Source organism: Mustela lutreola, chromosome 12, assembly GCF_030435805.1.
Source record: "Mustela lutreola isolate mMusLut2 chromosome 12, mMusLut2.pri, whole genome shotgun sequence".
Taxonomy (NCBI): Eukaryota; Metazoa; Chordata; class Mammalia; order Carnivora; family Mustelidae; genus Mustela; species Mustela lutreola.
Window position 1 is genome coordinate 50,089,212 of NC_081301.1, and position 16,832 is coordinate 50,106,043.

General features: G+C 42.5%; 1 protein-coding gene across 2 annotated transcripts in view; it reads right to left on the reverse strand.

Moving 5' to 3' along the window:
* Positions 1-16,832, reverse strand: part of ADAMTSL1 (ADAMTS like 1) — a 908,570-nt gene that overhangs the window by 175,557 nt on the left and 716,181 nt on the right. For both annotated transcript variants that reach the window (XM_059141548.1, XM_059141549.1), the window contains 2 exons: positions 12,331-12,632; positions 6,130-6,259 (listed from right to left, as the gene is read on the reverse strand). In XM_059141548.1, the coding sequence (XP_058997531.1) occupies positions 6,130-6,259; positions 12,331-12,632 (432 nt within the window). The remainder of the gene's footprint in view (positions 1-6,129; positions 6,260-12,330; positions 12,633-16,832) is intronic.

Consider the following 16,832-nt stretch of genomic DNA (forward strand, 5'->3'; position numbering starts at 1 on the left):
CCCCTGCCTACCCTCTAATACCAGCTTCCACTCTTGCCCTTCCTTCCTGTTCATGCTTTCCTTCTGCCTGCAACATCTCTCTTCTCTCTTCTTCGCATTAGGTAACTCTTACTTATACCTTACAATTCAGCACAGGTGTTGCCTCCTCCAGGAAGTCTTCCCTCAGCCTCATGCTCCCACAGAACCCTGTGCTTGCCTCCTTCACAGCAGTTACTGTTTTGAAATCTTTCTCCTCCACGAACCAGTGACAGATTTTGTCTTCTAGTCATTTCTGAGATCCAAATACAAGCAGACTGTAGGACCTGAAGAAGCCTAGTGCATGTTCATTTTACTAAATTGAGATCTAAAACATTTTCTGCCCTGTGTGTGTGTGTGTGTGTGCAGATGGCTAACCTCAATCAATGGCCTGTATAAGGACTTTCCCAGAACCCAGCAGAACCATGAGGTCTGAAGGGCTGTCCAATTAGAGAGATGTTAAGAAACCAGGAAAGCTTCCCTTTTAGGACTTAATTGAAAGGATTTTCCTAAAGCTGATCTTTCTATCTTTTTAGAATGAGTCATTTGTGCTTTCAGGTGACATGATGGGAAGGTAGATTTGATCCCTCGATTTCTAGCCCAGATTCACGCACTAAATCTCTGCACGCAAAACAGTTTCTAATACCATCAAAGCTAATTTCATGGAGGTTGGAGGTTGATATAACCGGTGATATGTAACCATGGAAAGGGCTCTCTTCATAAACGGAGACTGAAGCCCAAAGGTAAGCATACATATGACGTTTATCCTTGTTGATGTCAAAATGCTGCTGGGAATGATTTTGATCACTGGGCCAATGCATTCCTGGGGAGAGAAATAACTGAGGCTGCCATTGGGCCAGTCAGGTCCAATAGTAAAGAAACAGGTCTTGGCAGGTTCCTCTGTTGTAACTTGTCCATCAGTGGAAGAAAAGAGAGAGACGGTGTAATTATGCATCTGGAGTTACCAATGAGGATGACGATAGTAATAGCACTAACTCTCCAAAGGCGCCTGAATATGGCCTCCAAATCTGGACTCAATTTCTGTGGACGCCAGTGAGCTTTGGTGTGCTTTTGCTTTAAGTGCTTACAAGTTGGTATGGACAGAGCCAAAAGGCAGCATATGGAAACTTTGGGAACACAGCAGAAGATAAACCGATATTTGGAGAGCATGTTGAAACAGTAACCCTTAAAACAAGTTGTCAAAGGGGAAGGTGCCTGCAAAACTTTGAAAGCCCCATCAAATAAATTAAAACACTGTCGTGTAAAAAAGGCAACACCTTCTGCTCTAGCCATTTTCGGCCAATATAAAAGAAAATTAGAAATTGGAAATCATTTGCTGCTAGTATGCATGGATTTTGTTAGTGTATAATAAAACAGGCATTCTGAAGTTTGCTTTTAAAGAGGAGACTCTGTGACCTTTAAGATGTTTTTCTTAACTCTCTCCTCTCAGATAGGGATTCTCAAACTTCTTTTATAGTTCTTGCTGGTTCAAGGAACAACCCCAGGTCTGAGAAAAGAGACCGGGGTTGGGGCAAGGGGCAGAAACCAAGTCCTGTTCCTGGAATTATGGGCTTTTTTTCTCCCTTCACTGTTTATCTATTCTGCACCACTCAGCTGTTCCCTGTTGCACAGAAATAAAAGTTTAGTTTAAAAAGTATGTTAGAACAAAGCTGCAGAAATTGCCTGGAATTTCCTTCATTTTCAGCCATCTGGCTTTCATTGCTTACTTCTTTCCCCTCCTCCACATACGTTTACCAAATCTTTTCAACACACACTGGCCAAGCTATCAAATGCTTATAATTAATAACAGTCATGCTCTCTCTCTCTCTCTCTCTCTCTTTTAAAGGTAGTGCTTTCTGGCTTTCCTTGGGCTGTTCATGTCATTGCTAGTATAAACCAGGAAGATGGCCAGTAAAACTTAGTTATTAAGACTTAGTAGAATAAGAGAGAAAATCTAATCAAATTTAAGTCCTGAAATTTAAAAAAATGATGTTTTATTTCAAATTACAAGTATATCTTGCCAATAAATGAAAGAGAATAAAAAGAAAATTTTTCTGAGTTCTTAATATGATCTTATCTTAGAGATAAAGAATGTGAGGATCTAAAAAGGCATAGAAGCTCTTAAAGGTCATGTAGCTAAACATAATGGAGCATGTCTGAATACAGGTCAAACTCCATCTTCTAGTTTTTATTTTAGTGGTCTCATGGATGGGACAGAAAAATCAAGTTGTCAAGAAATATATATAATAAGATCCAAAGGGAAGAAAACCGTATGTATCTGTTCATGTATGCATATATATTCATAGAAAAGGGTCTGGAAAGATATGTACCAAATCACTAACTGGTTATCTCTGGGGAGAAGAAGGTTCTGGAACTGAAGGGCATGGTGGTGAAAAGGAGACATATGTCTTTCTTCCTTGATTACTTCTGCTACGCTTGACTTTTAAAGAATGAGAATATTCATGTAAAGTGAATTATAATTATAATATTCAGAAAGCTTTCTTATTGGGAAAAGGAGGCCAACCTCTTTCCTAATGATGGATTTTAGTTCCTTTTTGGACATTTCTCCTGTAAACTGGTCAAACCCACCCATGAAGGTGAACAAATGGAGGGGCTTCTAGACACAAATTACTCAGATGGTGGAAAAGGTAACCAAAATAATTTTTCTTCCTTGTAATTATAGCCTCTTTGCTCTCAATGTTGATGCAGTATTCTTGTCAGATCATGAGTAAAAATGGTCCTATTTCCTTCTTGCCAATTTTAGGCAAGGTTGTTAATGGAGATATTCTACTTTCCATCTCTCCCAACAAACTGCTCCCTGGGTAATGCTAACAATTCATTCAACCTCCGTTATGTCCACTCTCTCCTCCATTAGACTTTGCCCACTTACTCTTATTTTGGAAAGACTTTGCTATCCATGGCTGCTAACATAAAGGATTACTTTTCCCAAGTCTATTTATATTTTCAATTGGTATTTAAAGCCTTAAAGTTATAGGAGGGACTCTAATAATGGCACTTTCAGCATCATCTAGTGGGTGGAAGAGAGGGGGTAGGTCGATGAAAAGGAGACAGAACACTGGTGTCTTCCCAGCTATCTTAATACTTGGATCTAAATATTACTCCTTATACATGTGGTCCAGTCTGTTATGCTCATGTATTCAATAAACACTTAATAAGCACCTGCCAGGTGTCAAACATTATGTCAGCTCCTCGTTCCACAGAGAGGAGGATTTGGACTTAGAGCTGATAGGGATGACTTTAAAATATAGTCCTCTTCAACAGGTAAATACGATTTTTTAAAGCGCCATAGAAATGGAGGCAGTCCATGTTCATGCATGTTCAAGCAGACGTGTGCCCACGCGCATGCACACACACACACACACACACACACACATTGGAACAATCAGAATACCTCCATCTTGAAAATACCCTAATTGCTGTGGAGAGTTGGGTGGAAGACTGTATCTGTCTAATCCTGGAGAAAGTCGGACACACGCTTCTGATACCAGCCTAGTCATCCACACAGAATTAAAGTCAGGAGAAGGTACATTTAATCTTAGAAAGATAGCCCAGATGGCACATACCCTCTGGGCCTATGGCATTCTTCATGTGATTGGAGAACTCTGACCACACATGAGAGGAAAAGTGGCTCCCTGATGACTGTTTGGGAAAGCCTCAGCTCTTAACCAGCAGCCACCTCTCAGAGACATATATGTAGTGACCAAGACTAGAAACATAATTTCTGTTTGTCCCAGCGAAAATGCTATGGTGTTCTGAACACATGGATATCAATACAGACCAAGAGCCCACGAGAGGACACCCTAAAATGTGCAGGGTACACTCATCTGTACACAATAAGAACTGTGAATTAAAGATTAAATTACTAACCACGGAACCTTCTAGAAGGTGCTTAGGAAAACGACGCACTCTTATGTCCCTACCAAACCCATTTTTCCCTTCTGTGTACATCTCATACCTACTTTCTGAATGAGAGATGGCTTTCCCCCAGCATCATACCAAAATAGGAGATGCACCTCCATTCATCTCATACTTTTAAGATGAAAATCTGATTTTGGCTCTTTAACACGAGATGAAGAGAGTGAGTCATCTCAGGCCACTGTCCATTGGCCCTCTCTGTTGTTTTAATTAGCATCAGTCTACACACACTCAGCTGTGGATGGTTCGCCCAAGAAACCCCTGGCTGTGCCTTGTAGGAGAGGTCTTGCGTGTCAGTCTGACAGTTGGCTGGTGGGAGATCAAAGCACTGCGTTTATCTGGAGCAAATGTAATAAAGTTTAGCCTAACAAGAGTTCTTGTCTTGGAGTCAGTATAAAGGTCATAGAGTAAATTAAGCTCATCTAATTTAACTGTGGTCAGTACTTTGAGGATGGGAAGTAACACCTTGTGTCCTATCCCTTCTGCTGCCTGGGAAGGACTGGGTTTAGTGGCTGCAAATCCCACAAGATCTTCAGCTGGTCTTGGGTGCTGACTTCTCAGCCCACCACCGCATGTGGATGTCATTACAACCCCAGAATGTGGTTAGACACTTAGGCTTGTTTTTAAAGTGACAGTAAAAAAGCGGAACAGAAATGACATCAATTATTAGCCCACGGCAGTAGCTGTCCGCTGGGTCTGCCTATAGACTAACAAAGAGTCATGGGATATTTGAGCAGGATGTGGTGACCTCAGACACAGCCTGTTTGTTTTGCACATGTGGAAACAGAAAGGGCAGCCATCTTGCCCAATGCAAGCTGGTGGGTGATGAAGCTCAGAGGAAAACCTCTGGACCCCCTATGCAAGGCCCTTATAGGCTACCCATGCCAAAACCACTCGGCTTTTTCTGATCTGGGGAGAATGGAGTCAAACAGAAGGGGTTTGTGTCCCTTGCCTGGGCAGTTAGGTCCACCCAACTGGAGAATGGTGAGGTTAGTTGGAGATGTGGGACCAGATGAAATGGATAGGAAAGAGGCTTCTCAGGATTCTAGGCACTGGATCTAGTTTTTTCTGGATCTAGCCTGTGACTCTATTTTACTGGCTGATGGCTTTTCTGGATGTCATGGAGAAGATGGCCCCAGTGGCTCTCCTCCTTTCTGGGTCAGAATGGGACACCAAGCCTGCCATTCAGATCAATATATGGGGCATCTTGGTGACCAGCAGAAGTACCCTGATCTGGCCTGCAGTCTGTATCCTTTAAGTGTCAAAGGAAGGCATTTTGTTGACTGAGAAATAAGCCACATCTGCAAATTATTGTCAGTTCCTGAAGGCAACACATTACTTCTTCTGTGTTACTTTGCAGAAGTAGAAGAAATATCGTTCTGAAACAGCATTCCCTTTCATTTCATAAGATAAGGTCACATCTTATAACAGTCTTCATCCCATCAGCAGACTTGAATGTCTGGCTCTGGTTCTTGAAACCTCTCCCTTTGAAACCAGAATCATCGATAACATGGTTTAGCTTCCACAGAGATTTGTTCCAAAGAAGTATCTGCAGGCTAGTCTCTCAAGACAGCATAAAATTGTGTGGACTAAACAGTGATTGGATTGATTAGCTAAGACTCAAGGTTGGGTAAAAAGGGGACCCAGGCAGGACCGACCAATGAAATGCTCTAATTGATTTTATGCATGCAGACTGACACACATACACTGGAGAGCGTGCTATAATGAATCTGCATGCTGTGTGCATACAGATTTCACGGTGGATCCATTATACCACCCAGTCATTCCAGTTTCTTGTGCCTGGCAACCCGTGAGCCAATCCATCACCATGGTATTTTAGGCTTGCGAGCTAGCCTGAAAGTGGCAGAGACCCTGAAGCCTGCAGTTGCATCCCATCCCCTTTGGGAGACATTGGCAGTGTGGCACGTGCACGTTCCGGTCACGCCATGGGACTCATTTCAGTGCACAGAGCCTTCTGGACCCTGAGCCTGACCATGGGGCTGGAGTTCCAAAGCCCTGCTTTCAATTACATTTAAGTGGATTTGACTAAAAGTCAGAACTGATGTTAATTGGTTTTCAAAACACTGGGTTTTGAATAAGCATTCTGGTCTTGCCCATGGACAACACCTCCCTTGGAACGTGCTGCTGGGTGGCAGGGTAGGCGTAGTGCCCCCTTACCTGGCCGGGCAGGGCTCCAGACCGCAGGACTTGAGGAGTCGCGGGGGACGGCGGCTGGTCACACACAGGTTCTCATCAGCAGGCTCCCTTGTCTGCTTGTTCAGGCAGCTCACCACAGCCTCCTGGACACCTGCACACGAATCACACTGTCAGGCCAGAGTGGGCGTGAGTGGGATTATGAAGTGTGGACAGGCAGCTGGTGGGAGGCCTCTGTGATGGTTAGACTCTGGCTGCATGTCAGAGATTGCAGCATGAACCCCGGAGCTGCCCATCTTGTCAGGCGTTGCTCAATCGGGGAGAAAGTACTCGTGAGCTATGGCATCTGTAAACATGCTCCTTGAGGAGGCCTACATCTGTCATGAGAGAACTTGCACCAGGACTCATGAAATGCTTTAGGAAAATGCCACCAAAGTTATATGGCTGCCAAAGCTGAGAAGTGATAATTTAATGCAGAAGGAGAGGAGGGTGAGAAAAAAAAAATGACCCAAGACCTTTATATGTTGTATTTTAAATCAACCGGAGATGGTTATATTTGGAAGGGAGGCTAAGAGCTGAGTTTTAATATCTAATTTTCTGTAAATGGCTGTTCTCTTGGGGCCTTGCACTGGAGGCTCCAGTCTTCGTTGGTTGCCTTTTGGATTTGGTTTGTTTCTTTAGTAACGGGGACAGCTTTGGAAATTGGGACAAAAAAAGAGAACTAGGAGCACAATGACTATATGCATGAAACACAATCTTTTCTACATCTGTGGGAAACGATGTTCTCACTGACACTTGCATGTCTCTGACACAGAGCTAGGAAAGGAGGAGTTTGAGCTGGGACAGGCACAGGGTTACTGGCGAGTCTTTCCAGGTGGTATGCAGGACCCCTTATGGAAATGTTCATGGAGCAAGGAAACATTTAGCTGGGTATAATAATGACCAGACATTTCATTCTGGGGCCCATAGTCATAAAAAGAGTTGAAGTCCATGGGTTGTACATTATGTGCCAGGTGCCAAATGATGACAGCGTGACCCGCACCCTGCAATTCTCTCAACAACCCCATGAGGTAAGCACTATTTTTGTACTATTTGACAGATAAGGAAACTGAGGCTTAGGAAGGTGGAAAGACTTGCTAAGGTCATGAAGTTGATACATGGCAAGGCAGTGGCTTAGTGCTGGAGCTTTTAATGACAGCGCTCACACTTAAAAATCCTAAAAGGCTGCTTACATCTGCCGGAGATCTTTGGGAATAACCTAGACATCTGACCGAGATCATTTCAGCAAAGTCAGTGTAAGGAAGAGGCGAGACGGCACAGTGTTGATAGTCTGCTTTCAGTCACACACAGCTGTGTAAAGATATGTGCATCTAAGTATATTTATCTGGAGCTAAATATTTATTTTTAGTTTTATATATAAATATATATTTTCTTGTTTTTATTTGTCTTACTTTATCAGTTAGTACCTAATAGAGTATGACTGCCATACACTTGTTAGCCCTGTTGCTTCTTTTCTCCCATCTACTCAATGCTTCTCCAAGGAGTTATTGCTCCAATCAATACCCTAATGCTTCAAGGTCACTCAGCAAGACTATAATTTAAAAAGTGACATTCTAAAGACTTTATTTATTCAGGAGAGAGAGGGGGGGGGCAGAAGCAGAGGGAGAAGTAGGCTGCCTGAGGAGCAGGAAGCTCAACACGGGGCTCGATCCTAGGGCCCTGGGATCAAGACCTGAGCCGAAGGCAGACTCTTAATGGACTGAGCCACCCAGGCACCCTAAAAAGTGACATTTGAAAGCCAGAATCTGAATCACCTTTCTTTCTTCCCAGATGTCTGACAAATAAAATATTTTTAAAAATCAGTCACAGTATTTACCTTGAGGCCATAAATGTAAATTTTCTTCTTTCTAAGTTTTTTTTATGAGTTTCAAAGTTTAATTTAAATATATCATGGCCAGGTCAGGGTGGAGCATTTGCGATTTATACTAGACATTCAAGCTACCCCTTCATATTCTGTAATGCTGGCAACAGGGTGTTGCTCTCTAGGTTGCAGCTGGGATGAGCCATCTGAAATTTATGGTATGATGATATAGCAAAACATTTCACAAGAAATTGTTGAAATCATCACTGATACTTCCCTCTGGAATAGTCTGGCATTGTTAAGGTAATGACGACAAGGTGCTGGATGAAGCGAACTCTTCCATCCAGAATCAAAAGCTGTGCTTTTATCAGAAATTAAGTTCTGGGGGCACCTAGGTGGCTGAGTCGTTAAGCGTCTGCCTTCGGGTCAGGTCATGGTCTCAGGGTCCTGGGATCCAGCCCTTAGTCGGGCTCTCTTCTGGTCAGCAGGGAATCTGTTTCTCCCTCTCCCACTCCCCCTGCTTGTGTTCCTTCTCTCTCTCTCAAATAAATAAATAAAATCTTAAAAAAAAAAAAAGAAATTAAGTTTTCGATTCATTTGCCTGCTGGGTAATATTCAAGAGATTATAGACATTGCTCTAAAATAGATTGTTTTTTTCTGCTACAGCACTATGAAATGGAGTCGATGACATCAGCAGGAAGTGATCACAGCTCTTGTCATCTGCCCCATTGGAAAGTGCTTCAGGTGTGGGATGTGTGAGGGAGGTGCTCTGTTTCTATTTTGTGGGTCCCTAGTTCATAGCACTTAGGTCCTTCTCAGACTGCACAGAACAAGTGTCGCAAGGGCTAAAGTTTCTAGAAGGACTTCAGTATAGTCCTCTCTTAGATATATGGAACACGAAGTTTTATTATCCCAAACGAGTAAATCCTAGCTCAAGAGAAAAATCACCTCCGCGGTGGTTCAGTGCCAAGAGTAAGTGGCCTTCGAGAGTTACTAAATTCGAATCTAACATATTATAAAACAAAACACTAGGCCTCTGACACCGTGTTAAATGGCCATTGCCATAGCGGCCAGTTGCCTAGGCATTCTTAGGTGGGGCCTGGGGTGCTGAGGGAAGCTAAGGACAGAGTTCTGTCATAAGTAAGGAGTATCTGGGACCAGCCCTGTGGTCAACACACAATACATTTTTGTGGCATGATGAACAAAATGCCTCAAGGGCAGAGCATTCTAAGCATAGGACGCCTTGGGGAAGGCGCACGGAGGGAGGGAGCTGGGGAGTGTGGGAGTATGAGAAGTTGCAAGAGGGAGGGTGTGTGGAGACCTCACCTGTGAGGTCAAAGCATAGTTGGCCCAGTGGAGTGGGGCCAGGATGTGAGAAGTTAGCTCATCGAGTGCATATTCTTTCCAAACAGGCTAGGATTTGCACTTAGGAGGACATTTTAAACCAACACAGAACACATGTTTAAGTACCGTACTTCACGATTTTTGAGTTTTCCTTTCTTGACAGAATCAAAGGAGAGAGGACTCATAAGGAAGGGGAGCGGCAGGTAAAGCCTTCACCTTTCACTCTTGCTGAAGTGGTTTCAAGTTTTCCCTCAGCTCATTTTAATGCTGATTTTACCATCGAGGAGTTCAATATAATAAAGCTGTTCAGGTTCAAAGCCACTGTCCTTGACCACAACTATGAGCTCACGTATGGGAAATTCAAATATAACAAGGAGATGATAGTGGGACGCGGGACACATATCCAAGCAGGTTAGGCTCAATCTTCCACAAAATGGGATTTGCGGTGTTTATATCTGCCAGAACAGCATGATTGTTCCATGATATTTGATGACAGCTTGGGGAAACACAGCCACCCACTGCAGCCTAAATTGCTAACTAGTTCCTTCTGGTTGCTACCTCTGCTAGGTGAAAGGTTACTTCTGTGTCTATCCAGTTTCTGCTACGGAGATAGGGAAGACAATGAAATGAGCTCGACCAGCCTTACGACCCAAAATTGATTTAAAAATCTCTCTGTTAATCCTGCATGGTTTCAGCAAGAATGATCAGAAATATATATAACCTCGTGGGTTAGATTTTGGTGAAAGATCAAAGTTGATAATACAATGTTACTGCCAAACACTGACTTCAAAAATATACATATCCCATGGAGCAAAATGATTTTTTAGTGCATATGGGCATCATATGGGCCAGATAACCCAAACGTATTTTCACCACTTTGGAATTTTCAACTCTAACATTTTAGGTGTAAATATATTACCTTGGCACAGTTACATAAGTGTAGGTAAGTGTGCAAAGTTGTTGACAGTTAAAGACATAAGACATTTCAGTAACTTTACCCTGCCTTGGATATAAAGGATGTACAATTTATGTTATACAAAAACACTCAGTTCCTACAGGCCGAAATCAATTGTGTATCAACCATCTAAATCTTATATGCAAATCAGTTATCTTCTGAAAACATTTGAAATTAAAAACATTCCACAGGCTCTCTACACTTTGAGTTTTATACCCCTGGTTGATCGGCAGAATGGTTAGAATCTTAAAGATAAAGGTATCTGGATATTTATTATTCCATGACTGTGTCTAGTTTTTCCATTTGCTTGTAAAATTCCAGGCTTGACTTGTAACTGAGAACCATAACTGAGAGACCACAAGTCAAAAATTTTTTCCAAAGCACAGGCATTTTAGACCAGAGATAATGATCGTTCCATTCAGGTGATCATGGAAATTGGGGATAAAAGTACACCACCTGAACTCCTGAGTCACTCGTTTTATTGGAAAGAAGCCACTGTGGGCATTCAGCTGTGGTCCTTCCACCTGATTTCTCGGTTCCTGCCCAGGTTCGGGAATTCTCGAAGCTTTATTGAACACTTCTCCCTTTGTGACCATGGAAGAAAAGATGTCCACAGTGTGTGTGGAGAACCCCTTAAGAACAGAGATTAGCCGAGTTCCAGGAAATTCTTCCAGAATCAGATGGAAAATTTTAGGTTTTAAAAATAACAGGGCCCTCCATTAAAACACTTAAGAATTTCATGGTTTGAAATTGAAAGAAGTAGAAACAAACAAGAACCTCAAGGTCAAAACTACTAAATGCTTGCTCAAAGATCTGATGGAGAAGATGGATTCTTTGCTAGTACGTACTTGTTCCACTATTCATTCCTTTTCAAGTGCATGTGAACATTTTGGGCCCAAGTACTTGTGCATTCTCAATAATGACAAAAGGCCTTTTTAAAAGACTTTCCAAAATGTCACGGTTTACAAAACAGTTTTGGAAAATAATTTTGATATTTTTTTATACCGGTTGAGAAACTTTGCTGGCAATGCAGAATCTTAACATGCCAAAAGGGTTTTACTGATAGCCAGTGAGAGGGGTCTGGCAGGAAATTATCCAGCATTTCCTCACCTATCAGAATCTCTCTTGGGAGTAGATGTGGGAGGCAGTGGCATTATGAAATGATGTATTTTCTAAAGTGTAAGAAAGATCGTAACCATGAAGAATTCATTGCTGACTTAAATGCCTTCCTCTCCCCCTCCAACCCCAAATCTCATTATGACACCTGAAATAAAGAATCACTGAATCTATTATCATTGATGAATACCCCTAAAGACCAGGTTGATACACATTTAACATCCGTTAAATAATATTCGTAAGGGGCAAGCTTCAGGAATTCTCTAAGTGCCTAAGAAGTGTGCTGTGCTGATTCCAGACAGAGAAAGAGATCAATAACAGCCTAATCCCAGGGGTCATTCACTAGCTGTGTGTGGTTTCAAGTCACTCAGCTTCTTTGGATCTTTGTTTTCTCATCTGTAAAATGGCAGAGGGGTCAGCCTTTAAAGTCCTTTCTGGTCCCAGGTAACCAAGGTATTAAGTGGGTTTCTATACCCTTTTCCCTTTGTAAAGAGATACTGCATCGGGAAATCAGCCGAATCCATCAGGGAACTCTACCCCGTTCTGGGGAAGAGCAGAATGTTTTGTCCTCTTGGGCCTTGGTCCATACCACAGGCACTGAAGCAAGGACACAGATAAATAACACTGAGTGCTGAGAGCCTTGCCAGGTCAGCGTCAACCGAGTCTCTCAGTCAGATACACTGGGATATATTGCAAAACATCAGAATGACAACTGAAAGCAAAAGCGTGAGCTGTGCTGGCCACTCGCAGCGGACAGTCTGAGCGCCGCTCAGGCCCGAAGAGAACTACATCTGTGTTTCATTCAGTGCGCCTTACATTTACAAGGGCTCCCCCACCCCATCCTTCCTGGACTAGAAGCGGTCACGTGACACAGTCTCTCGCAGGGAGAGCGGAGAAAGGGAAAAGACAAGAAGATGGTGGGGCTCTGGGCCAGAGGCCCCCTCCTTACCTCCTCCGCATGACTCGGAGCACGTGGTGAAGCCTTCGTATTCCCAGTCATACAGCTCATCCAAATCCTGCAGGACCCCAAACAGGCCGTCCGTCTCTTCAGGGTTCAACTCGGGAGCATCCCCCTGACACGGTCCCGCATAACAGGCACGCTGGGATGCCGGCTTGGGCCCTTCACATTCGTCAGCAGGCAAGTCAGCCACCGACTGAGAGAAAGACAGCAGCACCTGGCACCTCACGGTTCGCACCTGGGTCCCCACACCGCAGGTGACTGTGCAGGCTGACCAGGATTCAGGGATGAACCTGCAGCCGGCAAGCAAACAAGAGGATAGGATGAGAAGCCCCAGGCGGGGGAGCCAGGGGACTGCGGAGCCCAGCATCCCACCTGTCACCCCGGCCCAGCGCTGTCCCAGGATGGGCTCAGGGCTCTGCTGCCCTGTCTTGCGATGGGTGCTTTGGTTTAGTTCATGAGCTCATTTGCCACCGTTTCTGGATTGGTTTTTTGGTGTCAGATGAACTCCCAGCTGGAAGACATTCCAGCTACAGACCACCTGCTTTCTCCCTGCTTCGCACCCACAGTGATACTAGCTAGCTCTTCAGAGCAGGGACTCGGCGCTTCCTCCCCTCTCTCTCTCTCTCTAAATCCCAGCACTTGTGCCTTCTGCAAGACGCTGGCTATTCTTATAGCAGACTAATACTGATCCTAAAAAGTATCACAAAATAAGCCCTTGGAGATATTTAAAGAGGGTTCTTTTTTTCTTTTTCTTTCTTTCTTTCTTTTTTTTTTTTTTTTTTCCTGATCTGGATCTCATATTCTGTAGCTTTCTTTTGCTTTTCGGCTCAATGTGCTTCCCAAGATTTATTTATATATAGAAAGGAGTTCTTTTTTGTAAGTTTCCAAGAATGGAGCAAAGTCTTGTTCCTCACACATTCTTTGAATTAGTGTGGACTACAATTCTTTTTATATCATAGAGAAAAGCCATGCTGCAAATTTAAATCCACAGACGTGGCACAGTAAACAAGAGATTCTGCATTCGTACAAGTTTGGTCGACAGCCCTCCTCTCCCCCAACCCCTCAGAGAAGCCACTCTAGTGAGAATTTGGTTTTTCTCTGAATTCCTCTATAATGTGGGACAGTACCCAAGTTCCCTAAAAAGACTCCCTCTCACTAATCAACACTGGCCATGACTGCAAAGACCTTGAGAGGTATCTAGGGAAAAATGTCCAGAGGGAACTATGAACATTTTCAAGTTAGTATAATAATCTGGAAAAAAGTACTTTGGAATAAAAAGTTTTTATTTTTCCACGATCCTACTGCTTTCTCACAGAGTCGTGCTGTGGAGGTATGCAAACCTGGTCTCCTAACCTTGATTTTGGCAGAAAACGAAAGGACCGATAAGAAGATAATAGCATTAAATCCTAGCAAGTGCAAATGTTTCAGATCTAGTTTAGGGAAATAGAAGTTCTAGCCCAAAACTGATCCAAGTTTTCAAATTGGAAGGATCATAACAAAGATGTTTCCTGGGCTTGAGCCTGGGCTGTGCCTGGAGCTGGCCAGGAGAGCCAGACTCCCCCGACCCCCAAAAGCTCACGCTGTCTGAGGCATGCATGAAGAGCCATCCCCTAGGAGAGAAGGAAGGTCACATACAAACTTGTCTGGAAGGTGGATGAGGGAGGAAGAGCCATCCAGAATTATTCCCAAGAAATTCTCATCACAATGTCACCTCCCTCTCCTGTCTTTGAATGCTTGATCTATCTTCTGGCACCCAGAGAACTTGGGTGGGGGGAAACAGTACCCTAAAAAATTAAAAAGTCTCCTTCTCTTTAAACATTGTTACCTGTAGGAGCTTTTTATAAATATAAAACCCAACTCTGCCATCAAACTAATTGTAACCTTCTCATTTACACATTTACATATATCTGTATGGCTCCTGGAATAAGAATTACGACAAATACACAAGCACTGGGTGTTACAACCCACGTGTAGACAAAGAAAAATGCAAACTAAACAATTTTGTATGTAAGAAAAAACAAAAAAGCCAATGAACGGTCTGCCAACCTTGACAATAGTGTGTGAATAATGTTTCTTATTTAGTAATGTGGTGCTGAATTTTATTTTTAAATTAAAAAAATGACAAGATCTCAAAAAGCATTGCACCCTATTAGCTTTTCCTATGCTGGAAGAATTAATGTTCTGTCACCTCTAACAGCCATCTTCAGAGACCATAACAACACAACAAGGATCATCCAGCGTTTTCTGTAAAGGGCCAGATAGAAAATATTTTAGAGTCTGTGGGCCCTGTTTGTGGGTCTTTGTTGTTGCAATAATTCAACTCTGCCAACAAGCTGTGAACACAGTTATAGACAATATGTAAGCAAATGGCTGTGTTCCAATAAAACTTTATTTATAAAAGCCGGAAGGAGGATGGTAGTAGAAATGTCTGAATTTGGCCTGTCAGCTGTAGTTTCCCAACTCCTGCTATAGAAACTTTAGCGGAGATACCAAACACACCAAGATTCATAAATGATCTTCAAACTCATTTTAAGTCTTAGTTCCCATCTTTTCCACATATAGAAGTTTCTAAGAATGACAAGCAGTTAAATTGATACACGTTTAATCTTCCAAAGTGAGTCCCAGATGAAATCTGGAATATAAATGATTCACAAACCAAACCCTTTGCTCTCGTTGCCTATCATGTCCCCCACTTTGCGTTTGGTCTCATTTCAGGACCAGGAATATATACCAAAAGCACACGGAGTAGAAAGGGCACATTACTGGAGCCTCAGGAACTCATTGCAATGCTTGAACCTTGTTTATCTTGAAGCATCATTTCAAGGAAAATAAATTGTGTGTGTGTGGAGGGGGGCATACACATGGGCATTTGTCTATTTTTTTTTTTTTTATTATCTGGACCTTTAGGGTTAATAGCAAAAACAATAAACATCTATTTTATGTCTCCCAAGCGAGAGTCTTATCAAATGTCAAATAGCCTTTCTGGCTTATCTCCCAACCCACTATCCTTAGGTCTTTGTCAAGTTCACACCAATTAAAAATGATTTGGCTTTTAAGCGGTGCTGTCTTCTGGCAGTCATCTTAATTTCTCCAGTGCATGCACTGTATGATATAATATATTCTCTCTTGTTGAAGGCAGGAGATCATATTTCAAAAGAAAAATATCTAATAGAGCAAATGGCCAAGTGAATAATAACTGTTTTTCATACGAAACTCTCCCCCACATCCCTAGATCTCCCAACTCTGTGTTTACTATCTGGAGCTTTCTGGCCACAAGTAGAAAGAAGCAAGGTCAAGTAGAGGGCAGGCAAATGAGCTTGGAGGTCTCCGTGTAAGGCTTAGGAAACTCGGTTTGCCTGGTACTTGCTGAGCAGAATCCTTCAAGTGGGACCTTTAAAATGGAGTCAGTAGGGTTTTGTGTTTTTTTTTTTTTTTTAATCATTTTGATGTACAAATATTTCATGAAAAAGCTCTCACTATTCAAGTTTAATTTGGGTGCTTTTAAAGTTCTTTTTGTGAGCAGCACTGTTGGGGGATGAATGCAGAATGACTGGATAAATGAGTTCTTTCAGAGAAGGGCTTGAACTCGAGAGGAGACCAATAGCATTTCTGCATGGAGTCTTCCCATCCCCAGGAAATTAAAAAAGAAACCTGGTAAATAGATGATTTATGTTTCTGTCTGGTCTTCAATTTGCAAGCTTAATTGCTCATTTCATGAACAAAAAGCTTATCCTTTCATTGGAATTATTACCATAGTCCCTTTTATGAAACAGAAAGCAGTGATAATCAAATTCACTTGTAAAATCCCAACCTGGTTTAGTTTATATGTGGCTATTATGAAGTCAGAAGCAGGGACCAAAATAATAATAATAATTGCTATATTAATACAGTGCTAAACAGAAACCACTCACTCTTGGCTAATTAATCTCATGTCACTGCAGATCTTAGCCAGAGTTCGGCTCCACTGTTATGCACACATGGTCTATAACTAAGTTGTTTTTTGTTTTCTTTTAAGTAGGCTCCATGCCCAGTGTGGGGCTTGAACTCACAACCCCGAGATCAAGAGTCGCGTGTTCTCCTGATAGAGCCAGCCAGCCTCCCCTATTTATCTTTTCTCCTCTTACTTTCCTCTCCTTTCTCCTCTACATGTTTATTTTTTTAAATTAGTTTTTAAAAATTAACATATAATGTATTATTTGTTTCAGGGGTACAGGTCTGTGATTCATCGGTCTTGCACAATTCACAGCACTTGCCATAGCACATACCCTCCCCAGTGTCCATCACCCAGCAATCTCATCCCTCTCACCCCCGCCCCTCAAAAAAATCATTGGTATTATTCAAAATAAGAATGATTTTATAGGGGTGTTATTGTAATGCTCCTACCAGCCTCAACTCAGTCTCTAGTTTCAAAACGCAAACTTAAACTTCTAGGAAATCACATGAGAAATACTTAGGGGCACCTGGGTGGCTCAGTTGGTTAAACGTCTGCC